The following is a 20,641-nucleotide window of genomic DNA, read 5'->3' on the forward strand; positions in this document are numbered from 1 at the left end:
AGCATTTTGAAGGGCCTGACTCATCAGGGAGATAACTGTGCTCCGTGATGAACTAAAACTTCTGCCTTTGTGCTGTGCATTAGCATCTTCTGTAACCAGTACAGTAAAGCTACAGAAACTGAAGTGATACACTGAGAGGTTATAGAACCTCTGCCTCTTCAGAGTACCGTGGAATAAACCTCCTGCAGTCTGTACTGCTCCACAGAAGACCACGTACTAAAGAGAGTACAAGATGCAAAAATTACACTGTCTTCACAGGCAACAAGAGCTCACATCGCTCCTTTACTGCGGTGCAACACTCAACAGAAGCCATACAAAAATATTTTTCTTGTTTCCATTTCTACCATGCTCTCATTTTGCCTTCTCAGTTTTCTGAAGGATTCTTTTTGAGGATCCAGATGCTCATCAGCATCATTTGTCTCCTGAACTAGCGTGTAGGTGTTTCTCATGACAGACATCTGAATTAAACACATCTAAGGAGTTCCATACAGCCTACATAAGAGTCACACTTTCTTTATCCTGGTTCACATCTATGACATCTGCACTGCCATAAACCAATTAGTAAGTCAACAACTGAGGAAGAATACGACAAGAAGCTATTGGAAAAAGAACCTTCTGATACCCATACAAATTATCCAGGTGGCACACACATGCTACCCATACATGAGTGAAACCTGAAAGCTTAAGAAGAAAGACACAAATCAGGCTTGCAAGAAGGAACACAAAGGACCGCCCTTCAACTCCACCTGCCTTGGCGAATCACTTAACACTGCCATTTCTTGAATGGAACTGCCAAAGCCTTAGGTGCTACAATTGCACCCAAGCTTTCTTTGCTCTGTGATGAGCACAGAACTTAAAATGAAAACAGTTTGGTGCTGATATTAAAGCTTTTTCCTGTAGTTTGATAGCATACAACGCTCGCTGAATAAGGGTAAGAATATTGAGCATCTAAGTGAGTTTTAATAAAAAACAGACAGGTTTTGTTTTGCTCAAAGTATTAAGAAATCTTAATTCAGCAGAAACCATGCCATGAAAACAATTAGAAGATTATTTGATCTTGAAAATGGGCAAAATTATTCTCAGAACATGTAACATTTAAGAGCACACTGAAAAACACTGAGTAAAAACTCCCTTTTCTTAGGAAAAAGTGAACGTAACTATTTTTTCTAGAATTTCACTACTAGAAAATACTTTTGCTTGGCACACATTCCCTTTCCTTCCAAGGGACCTGCTTCAGGACACAGACCAGATTCACAAGCACAGGGATGCACACTGATAGCATGGAGTGGAGGAAAGCAAAGCTGTGCTCCCACACCACAGAACTGAGCCCTGCCAGTGGGAAGCAGCCAGCCTGGTTACCTGCCACCACTCACCTGGGTGCGTAAGGCTACACAGCACAAATCAGGCTGGGCCAGCTTACTCAGATAAACAGTCACTTTTTGCTGGGTTATTTCCTTTTGCTGCAGTATTAAGTAGTAACAGTTAGATGCCTATGTGAAAAAGCAGCCTTAATTGCTTAGAAACCCTATTAAACCTGTCTCTCTTTTTAACAAAAATGAGAGAAAACAATCTTTACAACTCACCTTGCTTTACATCTGAACCACAAAATTCAGGTCACCTCCTCTTGGAAACATTTGCATACATTGTAAAAACAACATTTTAACTGCTCGGTAAGAGATCAATCAGAGTCATTCACCTCTAACCAGAGAGCGCTGACTGCACCCAAGGGAAACGACACGCACCCACAGAATCACAGAACTGCTGTGGTTGGAAGGGACCTCTGGACACTGTCTGCTCCAACTCCCTGTTGAAGCAGGCTCCCTGCAGCAGGTATTCTCCTTCGTGCTCACGCATCTGAGGAAAATACCAAGCCCCATGCAACTTTCCTGCAAACTTATAATATTTCATATCTAAATAACTTTGAATACGTTTAAATACTCCCGTTCCACAAATGAGCACCACGTTGTAACGTGCCTTTGGTTCCTCCCCCCACACCCCTATGGCAGTAATCTCTTTGATTTGTGACCTCAATCAAGACTTCACCGCTAGAAAACCAAACCCAACGAAACCGAGGCAAGAACTCGAGAGGCATCAGCTCAGCTTCGCAGGCGCTCGATTCGAACCACGGACAGGCAGAAGTTCTTTCCATCACTTACAGCCACCGAAAGGACGCGCTGCCCTCAGCCCGCGCTTCCCTCCCGCCCCGTTATCTCCTCCTTCCCACGGACGGACGGACGCAGCCCGGCCGCTGCTGGCGGCAGCAGGCCCACGCGCTGCGAAGGGCGGCAGTCGCCCCGCCGCCCCCCGGGGAGAGCACGGAGCGGACGGCCGAGCGGAACCGCGGGACGCGGAACCGGGCCCGGCCCGCGGTGCCCCGCGCGGCGCTCGAGGCCGGGCCTCGGCTTCCCGCTCCCTCCGCCACCGACCTACCTGCGGCGAAAGGGCGGCGGCGGCAGCGCCCCGAGCCCGGGCGTGCACGCACACAGCCCAGCCCCGCCCGCCCGCGCGGCGACGACCGCCGCGGCCCTCCGCGCTGCCCGCCGCGGCCGCTCGCTCCTTCCTCCTACGGCCCGCCGCCGCCGCCGCCACGGGCCGCTCAGTTCGGCGCCGCCATTTTGTCGGTGTCTCCGCCGCGGAGGGCTTCCCGGATATGGGCAGCTCCCGGCCGCCCTTGCGCGCTCGGCGCTCCCCCCCGCGGCCCCGGCCCGGGCGGGGAAAGCGAGGCGGGGCTGGGCCCGGCCCGAGGGGCGGCAGTGCGGTGGCACGGGCGGTTGGAGGCGGAGGGTGCGCTTCTCTTCCTGGCAGTACGCTGCGCGTCCACGCACTCGGGGACAGAAACTGAACGCTCTACCGGTCCTGGCAATGAGCCCTGCTGCCCAGCCAGGTGCGCAAGTCAGCTCAGGGGATTCTTATAACAGGACTTCAGGAATGCCTCTCCAGCCAACATGAAAGAAACCTATGTTCTACAGCTCGCTTGATGGAAAACGCCTTTTAAAGCCCTGTAACTTCATTTGCTGCCGCCCAGATGCCCGCACTGCCCTCTATTCCCAGATCTCGCTCCCAGAATTTGTCCCACTTTCCTGTACAGACGGCTACAGGTACATCCATTCCAACTAACGTAAAACATCCTTGTATCCTTGTGCAAAATATTTATTAAAAAGAGAAACGGTTCTCTGCAACAAAAGGTAGGCACATTACTAATAAAATCAACCTTCCAAGGATTACAACAGACCAGATGCGAGATGTTGACTGACAGGACTGTGTCCTGAGTTGAGGAAGTCTCACACCTGAAAAAACAGCCAACAAGTCTCTCACTGATGAACCACATGACTACGCAGTCTTCTGTTGTGAGAGTAACTGACAGGTTATCACCATCAAGTTTTAACATGAGACATTTTAACATTCAAGTTTTAACATCCATGATGAAGCTGTAAATAACATTAAATAAGGCTGCTGAAATGTTAAGGTTCTGACAGGACCTTTCGCATTTCAGAGCACTAAGAGATTTCCTCTGTAATTCTAAAGCCCTAAGATAAAAAATTATGTTCCCAAAATACATTAAAAAAAACCCCTCAGATTAAAAATCCGTCTTTCAAGTGGCATAAAAAGAATGCCAAGAAACCCTATAGTTTGGCCTTGGACTAATACTTGAAGAAAATGTCTTTATGTTAAAAAAAAAATTAAAAAAATGAGAAGAGGGTGTTGCCTTTACTTCACCTTGGGTGTATTATGGAAATAATCTTACAACACTTATCTTTGCCTTAGCAACTACCATGTCTGCTTAGCAAAAGCAGGCATCGGGGAGGAAATCAGTGCAAGCTGACATGTAAATCTGCTTATCTACTCATGCTGGAGCATCAGTAATGAGTGAGAGTTTTCAGAATCTGGGATAACCTGCATTATTTCTGCAGTGCCAGGACCAAGCTCAAGGCCTCTCCCCCACAAGCTGATAACACTCAGTGTAGTTAAGAAGTCGAATCCAATGGATAACATTTCTCTTGAAGTTAAAGGTGATCAGCGTTTCAAAGGGATACTGGAAGAATTTCATGCAAAAAGTTGTCTGTTCACATAAATAGCCTCTGCATCAGTACCGTACACTAGACACGGTCCCAAAACATCTAAAGTATTCACAGACAAAGTCTGATTTGGAATTAGGTTGGTGATTTCCATTCGGTCTTTGGTTGGATCATTGCTTAGCCAAGCACTTACTACAGACTGGTTAATGGTGTTGTGGGAAATATAGGCAGTGCTTCTTCCTCCTAAAAGAAAGAAAATAAGGAAGACAGGAAAATCAGTTTATAAAAAAGGGGAAAGTTTTTCCACTGTTTACAATCTGAAGTTGCAAACAATCAAGCAGTCTTTATGATCAGAATGTGAAATATTTATCTTGTCAGTATCCTGTCATCAACTACAGCTCCACACAACACAAAGGGATCTGGTTTCAGTCAGTAACAGTCTTCCAGCTGTGACACTGAAAAGTTTACAAGAGGAGTGCATAATCCCACTGTATTAATAAATTTATTTATTTATTCCCATTTATTCTTGTATTATAAAATGCTGTACATCTCCCTCCAAGACTAAGGTCATTTAGACTGCCTTTTATGTCTTTTCTTTGTATGTATGAATTTTAACTGAACCCAATCTATCTTTGAAATACCAGATGTGCCTCTTTATGTACAGAACAGAGTATGGCAAGGCCAAATGAAAAGCACAGAAGTGCCCCAATCAAGTGTTTGCCTTTTAAGTAGTTTTCCTGAAGAGCCTATCCTATCAGTGCTTTCTTTAGGAACATCAACCAGATTGTAACGTTCTGAATTGGGACTCTATTAGTAATTGGATAATATAAATCAGCACACTGGATTTAGTTATGCAGCCACTTGACAAATGAAATGCAATCCAACTTCAGTCATCCTTACCTTGATGAAGAAAAGATGGTTTTTCAGATATGTCTGTGGAAGTATCCCAGTGCCAAAGAGATCCGTCTTCAGAACATGTAAATAAGTGATCTGGATTGGAGGGGTGGAAGTGAACTTCCCACACTACAGATATTAAAAAAAAACCCAACAAAACAACATAAAGCATACTTAAAAGTATAACCATGCTCCTTAACATTTCTACATTGCAACGATCTTGCATTACTGAAATCCAAATAGTGACTATAAAATCTTAAGAGCTCACTTTTGTCTAAAAATAACTGAAGAGTTATGAATGAAAGGAGAAAGACAACTTTACAACTGTAAATCAGGAGGGCTTCTTTCAGCAAGGATAGAGGCATGGATAATAGTCACCATTTCCAGCCGTTTCACATATAAGTATTTCACTTATCCACCCAGTTTGGAAGAGCACTACGCACCTCAAAGGCTGGTGTCATCCTGCTGTTGCCACAGTGGTGCAGGATACACAATTTAGAACTACAATGTTTGCACAAATAAAAGGGAGTGTACTTAATAGTAATCCGCATCAGTGAGAGCAGTGTTATTTAGCTTGGCCATACACAGAATGGAGTCAGTCAGCAAGTGCCTGCTATGGGTTTGCTTGCAAGAAGTGATAAGAAAGAACAGTCAGCTCCAGTAAATGAAAAAAGAGCTTCAATTGAACAGAAGAATGCTACTGCTTCCTGAGAAGACAACACAGTTTTGTTTTAGTTTTATAGACTAGTGAAGACAGACTGGACTCTCAGGGTCTGAAGAAGAACAAAACCATTTCACAAGATCAAGCACGCAGCTCAGTGTCCTCCGGTTAGTATGATACCAACATGCACTCAGGCTCCCAACAAAAAACTTCTATTATAAACTGGTAGGTGGCTGGGGAGAAGGACCCCAAACCCCCACCTTTAAATATTACTGCAGTTTTCCCTCCAGAGAGGGGAAAAAAAACCCAACAGATGTCCCATTTTCAATGCTGTGAATGTTGCTAGAGGTTACAATCTTACCTGAATTCAGACATTCTGAATAATTTCTTATGCCATCTTCTCTACTACTAGTTTAAATCTGCACACAACACACATTCCTTCCCAGTATATACATTTAATTCTGCCAAAATACCACAACTGGGAAAAGTAAAACTTAACTCAAAAATTATTTCTTACTCCTTAAATAAAAATTGTGGCAATCAGAAACGTTCAGCACAATATGAATTACTACCTTATCCATATAAAATAAACAGAGAAGAGAGCTGTTTCAGCACTCTGAAATCACCAAATACATGTGTACTATCTTCATTTCTCCCTCCTCCATGTTTTTGTTTGTTCCCACTTTACTACTTTATACACCACAGTGTCAGTTTCTATAAGTGAAGGCTAACAAAGAACTATTTACTAATTCTAGTTTTAAATTAACCAAGTTGCCTTTTAGGTGAGAACAATTTCATATACAGAGAGGGAACAAAACAAAGCCAATTGGGTAAAGGCACTTTACACAGCAAATATAATTGCTTTCTACTGTTGCTAAACATATCCAAATTTTTATCAGGATTTAAAGAACCTTTTTCTAAAACACCTTCTATTTTCCTTAATTCAGACACTTACTTTCTGCTTCATGAGCATTTAGCAGGGACACTGGCATGGTACCCTGCCTGATGTCCCAGATACTCAACATCCCATCCTGGCCCCCTGTAGCCACAATGTGTTGCTGATTGGGGTGTCTGTCCACACAATGCAGTGGAACTCTGTCACCTGTCCTGTAAAGGAGAAGAAAAATACATATACATTAATTCTTCATTCAATTTGTATTTCCTCTTTCTTAATCTCCATGAGTGTTGACCAACAGGGCAACTGCATCAACTGCAGATGCACGTCACCTCCTGGAGTTTAGACCTACAGCACTAACAGGCAGCTACAACTGGAGGGGCTGTAGGCTCTGTGCTGTAGGGCACCTACACAATATGCAACAGCTTTACAAGAGTGAGAAAGCCTTGTGTACGAATATTTCAAGTATAACCACAAGAAGGTTACTCTGATATTGACATTATAATTACAGTTGCAACATGTACAATCAGTTACAGAGGGAGACCAGGTACTAATCAGGTACCGTAAGGGAACTGCTGGGCCACAGCCTGAACCACTGATTGAGCACTTGGAAGAAAGACATGGTCAGCCCTGGGAGCACAGGTGAAGGCAATGGACCTGTGTGATCAGAAGGGGCGGAGCCAGGCTCAACCCCTCTCGGACCTCATTTAAGGGCTGACTGCCACTGAAGAAGAATTTCTTGTTGGAGATGCTTCTTTTGTGGAGTTTTTTCCTGTGAGCCTAAATTCTCAGACAGGTAAGTATTCTATTCTTTCCTTCCTTTGTAACGCTTTCTCCTTGCATTGGTCCTATTGCTGTTACAGGTATCAAACCCCATGTCTATTAATAGCAATGGGAATTTTCCATATTCAACAGAATATGAATCAAGCTCTGTTTTCACATAACTGTAGAATCACAGAATTGCTGGGGTTGGAAGGGACCTCTGGAGATCTTCTAGTTTAAGGCATAAAGTTATCATTCAGAAACATTTCAAATGTCAGTGATTTTTTTAATGGGTTTCCTAGGTAAAAAAAAAAAAGTATAATTAATCAGGTTAATAGGAAGAAGTGTTTAGCTTTTCTCTTAAAACAAATGTGCAGATGCAATAGTCTTTCAGTTAGATCACAAAGCAGACCATTACAGTGCTCAGTCACAACAGCAAGTAGGTAGAATGTGCTTTTGATACTAAAATACTGAAGCAGTATAAATACTTTGGAAAAAATAATTATTTACCACCCCATTGCCAAGAATGGGATGGTATCAGGAAAGTCTTAAATTATAAAGTAGCATGTACTTCTCACTAAGTAGACAAAAGTTAAGGTCTTACAAAGAAAATATCTGAGCTGGCTCATTTCTTTGCTGTTTGAAGTCCCATATTTTCAACTGTCCAATTGAATTTACTGTCAAGATCTCAGTTGTGCGAAGGAAAGTCACGGCACGGAGTGTACTGCTGTCTGCATTGTCTGCAAGAGAGGTTAGCAAAGCATTAAACTAGAAGTTCAGGGTAATATACTGAATGCTTATCACCACTGGATGAATGCAAAACAACTGTTCCAAAACCAGGCCACATTTTCAGGGGTGGAGACAGCCCAGCACAGTCAACAATATTATACTCATCCTTGTTCTTAAAGACAAACAGAAACCACACTTTGTCTGTTAATCTTACCTGGAAAATGGCTTTCCCATGTTTCTTTTCTACAGCTCTTTCTCATCACAGTTTTCTACAGATTTCAATAATACTTTGCAGCACTGACTTGAAACATGAAGCTTTAGGAAAGACAAGTTCTGCATTCAGAGTGAATTGTTCTCTTTTACATAGATATTTAATGTTGATTATGATGGGGTAATGTTAAGTCTACTTTCACTCCAACTATTTAAAAATTAATTAAAATCAAAGGTGATTTTTTTTGGTTGCATAATAGGAATACCTTTCCTGGTATTGAGATTAAGTTTGTTATTGTCAGGTTACAGACACTTGATTGAAGGAGTATTTTCTGCTTGCTGTTTAAATGAAAGTTGCAGGACAGTCACAAATGCTAGATGACTGAACACTTAAGTTGTGATGGATTTAAAATGTTCTGTCAAAATGAGTGATTTATCAATGATGCATACTTACGTCCAAAAGATTTTTACTTCTCTAACTTTTGAGGGTTTTTTCACTACAGTTGGGTAGAAACCCATCAATTTTGGTTTACACTTTTAAAACCATTCAACAGTAGTAGAAATGTCAATGTACCTCTGTATGAATATTTTATAGGGTATATGAGTTACACTGGTGTGTTTTTAAAAAAACAAACCAAACAAGTGAGCCCAGTACCTAGAAAACAAAGTGTCACTGAATTGGGAATCTGCACTGAGGGTTGATTTACAATATTGAACTCCATCCCTAGGCAACTTTAAAGCATCTTCCAAGATGCTCTTTTCTCTCACAACTTTTACTGTAAATGAATCTCTAATCAATGAATTTCTGCTAGTCCCTTCCTAGGACCAAGTAAGGTCCACTTATCAAGTCATACACTTGACTGAATTATTTGTTTACATCTTGTTTCCAAAAGGATATTTCTCAGTTAATTCGTATGTGCTTTCTTTTATGTGTACCCCTGCTGAGCCCAACACAGTCTCACTGCATCAGAGCAGTGGTTTGTTACCACTACAAAGCACATCTTTTTATGTAATGCAATCAAGTATTAATGGCTTGCATTCTGCACATTATTAAATCTGACTATGCTCATTTGAGCAACTGCTCAGAGAAAAATCAAGGTTTCAGTGACCTTTTCCTTCCAAAGTCAGTGAAATGTTCTATTGTAGTAAACCCATATCAGAGCACTGTGTTAGTATCTGTTGTAAATGAAAACTTAACCTTTTAAATTACTTTTTTTTCCCCCTCAGTGTTGAAGAGTTACTGAATTTTGTGGGTTAAGAGTAAAACTTTGCCTTGTGTAGCACTGTTTCTTCCTATCATTTAAAATGACTTCTTGCAGTTCTCAAGGAGATTCACTGTATGCGATTAATAGGATTTGCCTTGTGTATGCAAGTATACAGCCATGCACACACAAGTACCCCTCTCTGGAAACCCCAGAGCTTCATTCCTTAATTGGCTTATCACTGTCTAAGTTCCTTCATCTGTTCAATCTTAAGCAAGATTTCACTTGAGGAGAAACATGGGCAATGTGTCACACTGAGGTTTCAGGGAGGAAGTTCCATTATCAGGAATGCTGTTACTGTGCTTCAAATAATTTCTGCTTTTAAGTTTGACTTCCCCTAGTTGCTACACACTGTTCCAAGAGACCAGCATAATGGAACTACTGAGAGTAAGGCTTGACACCTCCCACAAACACCTATTACTCTATTTGATAATTCTTACTCAAGGAAATATGAACCAATTCACTAAGCAAGAGATGATGGCTGCGAGCCATGGGATCTGGTAGAATAGGGTACAAATAGTGACTTCTAGCTCCTGATGCTCCTTTAGACATGAGGAAATTGTTGGTTTTGAATACAGATAGCATGAAAGTTAATCTTACTACAAATAATGAATTGAAATGACAATAGTTATTGACCCCAGCTTATCAGCAACATGAATTGAAATGACAATAGTTATTGACCCCAGCTTATAAACAATTGGTGACAATGCTTCTGGAAATATAACTATTTTATGCACTCTATCACAGCATTGTCTGGATCAATCAGAAAATGTTGATCTTAGAATGTCTCCACCAGTTAAAACATTAACTTATAAACACTTGAAGTCTGAATGCATATATAGATACATCTGAAACGTACTCCAAATATTTGAAGCTGGAAGAAATACACTGACCTTGAAACATTTAATTCAATTTTCAATTGCTTTCTTTTCTATTACACAGCAATGTTTTGGCTAAAATAAGTATTCTATTCTATACACCAACCAAACTGTTCCAAACTAAAACATGCTGAGCATTCACACGGCATACCTATCGTCCTCACTGCATCCTTCTGGTCAGCTCTGAAGAGATTTATTCTACCATCTTCTCCAACAGTGACAATTTCTGGGTTGTTGCAGATGACTCCAGTACATGCTGCTCCTCCACAAGCTGTGTATTGATCTGCATGATAATGGGCATTCTCCCACCGGTGACTGGCAGAGAGAGTCTAAGCAGTAATCAGACATGAGATTCTGCTGGTAAATAATGATCCTTACTGAGCAAAGCATATGGGATACAAATACTCATAATAGTGGAGAGAAACTCCAAGAAAGCCATACTACCTCACTGGAATGAGAATCTTCTATATAAATAAAACTAGAGATGTAAATTTCCATATTAACACAGAAACGAATCTGTCTGGCTCTGGAATCCGATTAATGTTGTATGTGTGGAAGATGTTTTCCTCTCCTTTAGGTACAGAACTAAATCTTTTTCTAGCACAGTTCAAGTAAATGTATTGTTGAATACAGGTGTCTCTTGCTTCAAATTTAACAAATCTTACAGTGAGATCCAAGTGACCTGTATTACACAGACTGCAGCAGAAGGAACCTACCTGGCTGTTCTGATGATGACGGAATATGGTCACACTTCCTGTTGAGGAGGCAACAACAATTCTCTCTTGGTCCAAAAACTAAAGAGATTAATAAGTTATGACTTAATGATTAATAAGTTATAACTTTATGAGTTTATATGAATATTAAGATGGTCATTTTGATTTTGGACTACTCAGGTGCGTTTTCAGGAGCAGTAAAAAACCCACAGACACTGATTAATTCTACCATTCTTCATAACTTTCTTTTTTTTTCAATCCACGCCTACCACAGTTCGTTATCATCCCATTTCCCCCAGGTGGTAAGCTCTTACAGAGCAGCACCGTCACCTGCATGTCCATCACGTCGCCGTTGTGCTGAATGTCACACAGCAGCTGCGGCTCTCCTTGATATTCCCCATTGAGGCCGGCGTTTCCGACGTCTCCCACGGACCAAATAGAGATTCGGTTGTCCTGCAGGGAAACGAAACCGCCGCTTTTACCTGGAGGATATGTAACGGGGCTCTCCGGCTCCTGCCAGAGGCGGCCCCCGAGGGCCGCGCCGCTCTACCTCGTTGTCCCAGGAGCCGGTGGCGAAGAGGTCGGGGGGCTGCAGCACGGCGGCGGGCAGGGGCCGCCATCGGGCCTTGCTGATCTTTTGCGACACGAAGCGGGCGCACACCTCCTCCATGGCGCCGCACGGCTCCCGCCGCTGCCACGCACCTCCTGATTGGCTGCGGGGCGACGGCGAGCGCCGAGGGACAGCGCTGAGCGCGGCGAGATGCGCGCTCCCGCGTTCGGTCGCTTTTTTCCCCCTCCGGCTGCTGCGCTGCCGCGCATCGCGAGCAGGCTCCGCAGGGCAGCGGTCACCGCCCTAAAACAGCGTGTGCAGGGCGCGCTCATAGATCAGGCTCGAATCTGGGTGGCGCCGCGTGACGCCGGGTGCTGGGCTCTGTGGTTCCTTTGGGCCCCTTCCAGTGACTCTGTGATCACCGGAGCCCCGAACAACTGTTCCGCACAAAGTTCAGGGGTCAGCTGTAAAGCGAGCTCCGGGCTGACAGGGCCGGGACGGGAGCAAGCTGCAGCACAGCGCGGCCATTTCCACGGGCACCTTCGTACTCCGTCGTGCCCGCCTTTAGCTGCTCCTCCTCCCGCCTAGCGCTGCCAGCTGCCTGCTGCTCCGCCGCCTGTGCTTACCGGCAGCAGCAGCAGTGCCTCGGTCAGGCTTCCAACTCCGCTACTGCAATGCTCCTGCCAAAGCACTCTGACGTTTTTTACGACATGCTCTTGCTCTGATGTGCAGCATCGCCATTCTTCAGGTGCGATACAGGATCGGTGACATCAATCTGTATGCTTTGTGCATTACTCCAGCTTCATTTGTGGCAAAGTTTCTTTCATAATTATGTACAGCAGTATCCAACGTGGAATGTATTCAAAAAGCAGATGCTATGGTAGTGGCCATACCTTAAGACAGCCCTGCCACTCTCTGCAGTGACTTGATTATTTCACAGCAGCACCATTTGGAGCTGCTAGCAGTGACCTTGCAAGCCACAGCCAGTTCGGCCAGTACACCCTGCTGATGCTCCCAACTTGTGAGAAGGGTCAGGGGGAGAACGTGGCGACAGCATGGAGAACCCAGCATGGGAGAGACCATACCTTGACTGCTCAGGAGCACTTGATCAAAAGCATTTTGGAAATATTAAAGACAGTAGGTGGGGCACACGGACCATTTTCACTGGGAAGGAAAAAAATAATCTATTTTGTTTCTCTGTCTTGCTTTTTTTTTTTTTCTTTAGATTCTTTTGGCAGCCTGCTCTGTGTTGGATTTGGGGTTGCTCTGCAGGCCTTTAAATATAATCTGCATTTGATCATTATGAAAGATGGGTGCTGTGTTAGTACATTATTTCAGTATAATTTCAGATTTAATTAAATGAGTAAAAAAAAGAAACAAAGCCTGTGAGACAAAATGCCTCATCAAGTATTCCTGAGGTTGTCAATGAGGACTTTAAGACTAGACAAAGCTAGCTCTGGGCGTCGGGCCCAAACGTAGCAGAGGCAGAAATTAGTTTGTATGGGTTGTCCTCAGTGTGGTTAAAGTTAGGAGTGTGAGTGAGAGGGATAAGAAGCCAGAGCATGTCTCTCTCTGTCAGAGGCTGTGGAGACTGGAGAGGCAGGCACCTGCCAGTCAGTGGGTGTGCAAAGGCAGGATGAAGCCAATTCTGAATTCTACTTGCCAATAATCTGCTTTCCTCTAATTATCATACAGCAATATTTTAAGAAAGTTATTGAAGACTCTATTTACTGCTGGTCATAGCTCCTGGAGCCAGGCCCAGTTCAATCTCCTGAACAAGCACGGTTGACAATGCAGGACACTGCAGAGCAGAGTGCTGGGGCCATGAAGTGCACTCATAGCCCTTGCTTGCCCTGACCTGTGGGGGCAGAGTGCAAAATAACCTTGAATGCAAACTTCTGAAATGGAAATATAAAATTAAAGCTGACTTGGGACAACAGGAAAAAATATGAAGGAGAATGATTAAGTTAAAAACAGAACAGAGGCAGGGAGAGCAGTGAGTGTAGGTGTAGAAGCCAATTAGTGTGTGGTTTGGGACATAGCTGCGGAAATGCTCGGCAGGAACACTTCATAAAGAAATTTCTGCTTGCCGTATGTATATGCAGAAGCAGATGGGACCAGACAGTGATGACAACTTCTCACATGCTTTTGAAATTCAAAGGCTTTCAAAATTCTAATGGGTGCATGAAGTAGGAGGAAAAAAATAAATCAGAAACAGTAGCATGGAGGGGTTTATATATAAATGTATAAGAGACTGAGGTGTGGGTGAATGTGGAGAAAAGGAGAGAGAACCAAGACAGGCTGCATACTTAAATCTAATGGGATCTTCCTGTCAGAGCAAATGGCCCACTACTGTCCCTTGGTAGGGCCTGGAGGGGCTGGGGGGCTGGTCGCACCTCTGGAAGGCAGAGAGGCCCACAACTGACCATGGATATCTGGGGACTGAGGTGCTTATGCTGGTTTGGACAAGTGAGGAGGAAGATGAAGGAACCTTGAGCAGATGAAAATGTGCTGATGGACAGAAAACACTTGAAAAAAATTCTACTTTATTATTATTATTCTAGCATAGAATGTAGACATTCTTTCATGGACTTTTACTGACAAGCATGCTCTTCATAAGTTTTAATAACAGATTCATGGCCCAAGGTTATAGAGCAAAAAGAGCTAGTGACCTGTATGGCTGTTTACTGCACAAAAGGGTGCATCCTGTTGCCTTGGTGCACTGTAGTTTCTCAGTGTCATTTGAGACAAATTGGCTTGTCTTAAAGTTCCTGGAAATCTGCACGGCCAAAGCATTTCCTTCACACATGCCTGTTACCACCTCAGATATCACTTACGTCCCTGTCTTTATCTGAGAAACCATGCCAAGCACGGTGCCAATAAATGGCCAAGGTCAGCCTGTAAGCTGCAGGGCAGGTCTGTATGTTCCTCACAGATAAAGTTAGGCTCTTTCTCTGTGCTCTGACAAGCCTAAGTTAATTTGAGCTGGTGCTGGTAGGAACAGTCAGGCTGGATGAAAATGGCTTCTCTGGTATTTCTGGTCTCCCAAGGGTGTAAGTATCCCTGGAATGCTTTTAAGCATGGGTCAGCTAGTTTGTTGCTAACAGCCTCTCTATGCAAAAGCAATGCAGTTTGCTTGCATCTGACAACAGAAAATGCCATTTGCATTTAAAACAATGAAGTATTTTTGTTCGTGTGTTTTTACAATGTCTGCTTGTTCTTTGTACTTGCTGCCCTTTGGGAATTCTTGCAACTCCATGGCTTTTTTCCTTCCCTCCTGACCCACCAGACACAACAAGGAGCCCCCTCATGCTGTGGGACTGGCTGTACAGCAGTTTCCAGATCATATGTGGATACAGAACAACGTGGCAGATCCATCCGCAATGTTACAAGAACCAGACGGGAAAGCTCTGGGAATTCAATGGACATTTATCCTGGTGTGTGCACTGGGCAACTGTCAGCTTTGCCCTTTACAGAATGCTAGCCAGAAAAGCGAATTCCCACGCTCACCTCACTTCCCTTACCTGAATTAATGACTGTGGGACAGAGAGCAGTGTGATGAGGAGATGGTGCTGTCTCATTGCTCCCAAGATGGGTTTTTGCACAGTATGATGTTATCCACATCTCTCTTGGTGGTATACTAGGTAGTGTGCGTCCTTGTACACGGAGTGCAGTTAAGAGAACAGTATGATATTTGAATTTACGATTGACATTGCATTTTCTCCAGTGTTCATACTACACATTGCCGACAGGACCTGGCAGTTCGTGGCCTTTTAAACGTGCAACTTTGCCCTTCAACGGCTCGGCGGCTGCCGTGGCAGCGCTCGCTCACTCCCGTCAGTCTGCAGCCACAGCGCCGCGGCCGTCCGACGCTGGCTAAGCGGATCTTCCCGCCCGAGCCGGCTGACCAATAGCAGCCTTCGACACGTAAACTCGGCCCTCACGGGCTGAATGCGGCCAATAGGCGCGCGTCATGCAAAAAACCGCGCAGAGAGGCAGCAGTCATTGGCTGTCTCGTGAGGGCGGCGGGGCGTGCGGGCCAATAACGGCCGGGCAAGGTCGGGCGGTGTGAGCGTTTCATGAGAGCGGCCACAATGGGTGGAGGGGGGGGAGAGTTACAGAAGGGAGAGGAGCGGAGCGGAGCTGTGCCGTGCCGTGCCTCTGTCGTTAACTCACCTCACACTAAACACCTGCTGCCTTCCCCCGTCGGACATCTTCGTGACCAACTCCCCTTAACCGGGGAGGGCCGCTGCGCTCGTGTCGTTAACCTCAGGAGGCCGTTCCCGACACCGCTCCCGTGCCTGCCCGCGCGCTCCGTGGCGCCGGGCACGTCCCGCGACCCCCCCATACTATGCGCAGTGCCCCCCCCCAAACCCTCGCGCGCCCCGGCGGCGGCGGCGGCGGCGCGCATGCGCGGTCCGCGGCGCGAGGCGACGGAGCGGCGGCAACGTCCAGAGCATGTCGGGCGCGCGGGGCGGTGGGCGCGTGGCCCCTCCCCCCGACGGTCGCGGGGCAGGGGGAGGAGGAGGCGGCGAGGAGGCGGCGCCTGTGTCGGCGCTGGAGGTTGTGTCCTTCCTGGGGAAGCTGCTGTGCGCAGTCGCGGCGCTGAAGGCGGCTCTCTACCTGCTCCGCAGAGCGTGCCTCGCCATGGCCTGGAAGTCGGGCGGCGCCAGCCACTCCGAGCTCATCCACAACCTCCGCAGTGAGTCCGTGGGGCGGGCGGTAACGGCGCCGCACGGCCGCACGCGCGCAGAGTCCCCGCGGCCGCCAGCTGTCAAGGAGCGGCGGCGGGGGGAGGAGGCGAGGGCGGTGCCCGCCCGGCCGGGGGGCGTGCGGCGCGGCGTCCCCGCGCTTCCCGCCAGCCGTGCCGGACCGAGGGCGGCGGCCACCGGTGCGGGGCGGGCACGGGAAGTCAGTGAGGGAGGAGATGCGGCAGGGAGGAGGAGGAGGAGGGGTACGGGGACCGCCCTTGCGGGGCCTCGCGGCCGTTCGCGGGGAAACGGGAGCGTTCGTTGGGCGAAAGGTGCGTAACGGCGGCACGGCGGGGAGGGCCGGAGCCGCTGCCGTTTGAGATGAGCGACGGTGAGCTAGGGCCGTCCGGTTGCCGCTCCGCGCCTTTGCGGAGGGTTCGTACTGTCCCCGTGCTGAAGGCGGGCGGTGCCGGCAGGATGCTCCGCGCCGCTCTGCTCCCGTGACCCGGGCGCTGCGGGGTCACGCAGGGAAATAGAAATAGACAGATAGAGAGACAGATAGCCGCTGCCCTGCGCTTAGTCTTTGTTAGGTAGGCGCGCCTCCGGCGTTTCTCTTCTTTACCCTCAGATGCGCAGGTTGTACTCACAAAAGGATGTACGTAGACTCCGAGCCTGTGCTGTGGCAGCTGTCTCTTGTTTCGGTGCTGCCAGACCCCGTGCAGCCTAGGGAGAACTATCCTTGCTGTCTTTAGCCTGCTTGCCATAGATGTTCTGATCCAGAGAGCTTTTCCAGCATTTTCTTTTGCTGCTATTAAGAACTCTTACGCTCAGCAGGGTAATACTTGCTGAAATGATTTTTCAATTTGACACTAAAATCTGCCAGTTTAACAAGTAGCTAGTGAATCCTCTAGTTATCCAATGTGCTGCCCCTCATCTCCGTCTCTAAGGCCTAGAAATACTGCCCTGATGAAATCATGGCATAAGGTCGATTACACAGCATGTAGAACGGACTTCAGACTCCAAAATATATCTAAAAAGTCATCGTTGTCAGAATTATTTACAGCTCTGAGCACCTGAGGGCAAAACTGATTTAATTCCTGAAGAAAATGATGAGTATTCCAACACGTGGAAGCTGTTAGGGCTTTGCAAATGATGTGTTGTTTTTTTTTTTTCTTGAGCCATTATGAGAATGCAACAACAGCAGCTTGTAAACAGAAGAAAGTGCAGTGTTAAACTTCCAGCTTTATCTCAAAACTTTAAGTAGCAGCAATTACCTGAAAAGTTGCATTCTTTACTTTCCCCTCTGTTTTGAATGTGTGTCTCAAAATATTTTGAGTGATGTTTAAATGGAGTGGAAATAAATAACTGAATCATGAGAACGTAAATTGAATGGACACAAGCTAAAGGACAGAGGCTTGTGTAAATGTAAGCTCAGGAATGAAACACGGATGAGGCCATGGAGCTTGTTATCAAAGTGAACATAAGAAAGGTGAATAGATGTCTTGCTCTTGAAGTTAAAATGGCAAAACAGATACCTCAGCTCAGCATAACATCAATGGGAGCATGTTCAGGCTACCCTCCCCTTAAAGGGCTGGGAATTTACAACAAAATGCCTGTTTGCCTTAATCCCACGACTACCAGGGGTGTAATCACTTCTTGGAGTTTCTGTCATGTCCTTGAATTGTAATGAATATGTATGTGGTGTGCCTTAAGATATGTAGTTGCTTCTCTCTTCAGTGTGTGAGTTAGGCAGAAGATATCTCCCTTGCACCTGGTGCCATAATAAACATAACCTGTTTTATAACCTCACATGGGTTATGGAGTTTGATTCCATGTGTCATCACTGCTGAAGCACCGATGCTTTTGATCTTGCAGCAAGGTTGTGTTGCTGGCAGGTGCTTTGTCAACTTCAGTGGGACTGCAGTGATGATGTAGGGCTTTACCAGTGCAGAGCAGTTATGGGATTAAGACCAAGAATTGTAAGTAGGAATTCTCCAGACAAGGTGATTACCTGTTGCTGAAAGCTGCGGAAAAGTAAAGAAGAAAGTTTCATTTTATGTGGTATATAGTTCGCTTAGGCATGTTTTTGGCAAGCTTAAAAATCATTGGCTACAGAAAGGGTGAAATGCTCTAGAAAATTCTATTTGAATAGTAGATCTCTCAGCATGTTTAACTTTTCACTCTAAAAACAGCTGAGCAGTGTAGCATTTCTATGCTAGAGAAGTAAGAATACAAATCAGATGGTTAGCGTGATGTTCTCTAAGTGTGTGGGGTATCTTGTGTGTGTGTGTGTAACTTAGTAACTGTGTAATTTGCATAAATTAAATAACTCTAGTTGTAGTGACACGGGATGTTGTCTTATGCAGCAAAGGCTGACTCAGTTGTTCTGCTTCTGCCCTTATGCCACTGGTTGTTTCTTCGCTGAGCCTGTATGTGTGAAGGAGGATATGTTGTAAGATGTTCCCTTCTGTGGGGCAAAAAAAAAATGTTTTAAACTCCTCATTATCCATAAGCAGCTGTGCTGTTATGTTTAGAGAAGTAGTAAGCTTTGCTGTGGGTGTAAGTGGGCTGGGGAGAGTGGGAGCTTCTTGTTTTGCTTCTGTATAAAAGCATCAATGGAAAACTCCTGTGAGCTATGTATTCTTGTATTTTAAGCCAACTGTAAAGACTACTCTTTCTTTCAAGTTGCCATTGGTGGTTACTTCTATTTTGTGGCAATAAAATGGTTAATATCATTATATCATATTAATTATATTACATTAATTTAAGACATATATTAATATATGTTTATTCCAGTATTGCCTCAGCTATAGGGTTAGGTTGTTCTCTAGTTTTAATAAGAATTATTTTAGAGCAGTTCCAAGTGCTTGTGGTACTTGCATGCAGATTTAGGTAACTGTTCTTCACAAGCCTTACCTTTGTTTTCACATCTTGAAAGGAACAAACTAATGAAGAAGGTCCTAGAGTATTCTTTAGTGCATACTTAGAGACAAATGACTGAAGAATATTGTGACTTTTTGCTCTTTTGATTTTTACCTGCCCTTGCATAGTCTTGCTCTGTTGATTTGAAGCATTGCAGATGTACAGCTTGTGCAGTATACAAAATAAACTTGATTAAAAAGCACTCACCTGTCCAACAAGATTGCTGCCTTTGAGTTCATCACCTTGTTCTATCAAGGAGTTTTGCTACCTTTTTTTCAAGTGTTTTAATAAAAAAAACCTTTTTTCCCCCCCCAGGATGTTTTGATTGTTCAAGTGTTAGTGTTATTTGAAAAAGTATTTTTCAGCTTTATAAGGTAATTATTTAAGTCTTTGCTTCTTCTCAGCTGGAAATATTGAGTACTTCTTCAAACTTTACCTCTAAAAATGTTTAAACAAAGTGCAGGCAGCACTTCTGGGAATTATCTAGGGGCAGGTTACTTTAGAGTTATAGATCATGGTAAATGTAGAAATAGTTGGCTGTGTTCAAATTCATCACTATGACCAAAATTTCTTTTTGTTGTGAAGCTAGCATATGCTGAAAATTAGGAAAAGACTCAATAATATATGGCTAATTTACTATTATATGACTTAGTTGAGAATCGTTGGATTCTAAATCCTTATCTCTCTCCCCCTACTCCCCCTGTATCTTCAGATAGTCACTGTTCTCTCACCTCGCTGTTGTGTCATTTTAATCCCCCTTTGGTTTTTGTACTTGGGCTCTTGTCAAGTCCTGTTATTTACTCGCCAGCATCTTGGAAATCAGCTTTTCTTTTCCACCTGCAGAACTGAAAGTTTGGTTCCTGTTCAACTCACAATCCATGAAGTTAATTAGGTTTCCTTATCACACCCTTATTTCTCTCCTCCAGACAATATGGTGTGCTGCCATGTGACAGTCTTTCTTAGCTTGCTTTCCTGGTTCTGTTGTGCCAGTAGTGTTATAACAAGCTGTATGTATTTTCGAATGCACGTTTTTGGGTTTAAATGTGAAGGTGAATTAACTTGAATGTGACTAAGAGCTGCATAATGTTGTTAATCATATTTGTGCTTGTCTTTTGCTACGTTCAGTTCTCTCCCTCATCCAGCAGATCCAATAGACTTGTTTCAGGAAAGTTAGCAACTGTGATTGATGAGATACTGCAGATTCCACAGAATTTGATAGCTTGTTTCACAGAAGTGTCATGAACATGAAAGTGCTGCGTATGGCCTTGCAAAGCCTAAGCTTGTTTCAGTGAGAACTGAGCATATGTTCCCAAAGTTTGGGTTCTGTGGCTTTATTTGTTTATTTATTTTCCTACTGTGTCATTTCCCTTGGTTCATCCAAATCCTTTCTACGTCTGACTAGTTTTGTGCATGGAAGACTGATGTAACTTGGATGAGCATGAACAAGGGAAACAGCAA

At 44.7% G+C, this 20,641-nt stretch overlaps 3 protein-coding genes across 4 annotated transcripts in view; 2 read left to right on the forward strand and 1 right to left on the reverse strand.

The window, feature by feature from the left end:
- PLEKHG1 (pleckstrin homology and RhoGEF domain containing G1) overlaps positions 1-20,641 on the forward strand; it is a 521,486-nt gene that overhangs the window by 93,334 nt on the left and 407,511 nt on the right. The gene's annotated exons all lie outside the window — the stretch shown is intronic.
- Positions 3,103-11,708, reverse strand: NUP43 (nucleoporin 43). Its single transcript, XM_065732299.1, has 8 exons — positions 11,571-11,708; positions 11,351-11,473; positions 11,024-11,101; positions 10,459-10,636; positions 7,833-7,968; positions 6,527-6,678; positions 4,917-5,039; positions 3,103-4,259 (listed from the first exon to the last, which is right to left on the reverse strand). The coding sequence occupies exons 1-8, from the start codon at positions 11,688-11,690 to the stop codon at positions 4,045-4,047; spliced, it is 1,125 nt and encodes a 374-aa protein (XP_065588371.1). The 5' UTR covers positions 11,691-11,708; the 3' UTR covers positions 3,103-4,044.
- PCMT1 (protein-L-isoaspartate (D-aspartate) O-methyltransferase) overlaps positions 16,029-20,641 on the forward strand; it is a 31,434-nt gene continuing 26,821 nt past the window's right edge. For both annotated transcript variants that reach the window (XM_065732261.1, XM_065732250.1), the window contains exon 1: positions 16,029-16,272. In XM_065732261.1, coding sequence (XP_065588333.1) covers positions 16,029-16,272 — 244 coding nt within the window. The remainder of the gene's footprint in view (positions 16,273-20,641) is intronic.

This window comes from Cyrtonyx montezumae, unplaced genomic scaffold (genome assembly GCF_038088225.1).
Source record: "Cyrtonyx montezumae isolate F1298 unplaced genomic scaffold, pur_monq_1.0 scaffold_0, whole genome shotgun sequence".
In the NCBI taxonomy this organism is placed as follows: domain Eukaryota; kingdom Metazoa; phylum Chordata; class Aves; order Galliformes; family Odontophoridae; genus Cyrtonyx; species Cyrtonyx montezumae.

Excerpts from the sequence above, each read along its gene's own strand:
- NUP43 (XM_065732299.1), bottom strand. The coding sequence starts at position 11,690 with ATGGAGGAGGTGTGCGCCCGCTTCGTGTCGCAAAAGATCAGCAAGGCC. Across the intron at positions 10,637-11,023 it reads GTCATCATCAGAACAGCCAG|ACTCTCTCTGCCAGTCACCG; the intron begins GTAGGTTCCTTC and ends ATTACTGCTTAG. Across the intron at positions 5,040-6,526 it reads AAATGCTCATGAAGCAGAAA|TGTGGGAAGTTCACTTCCAC; the intron begins GTAAGTGTCTGA and ends TAATATCTGTAG.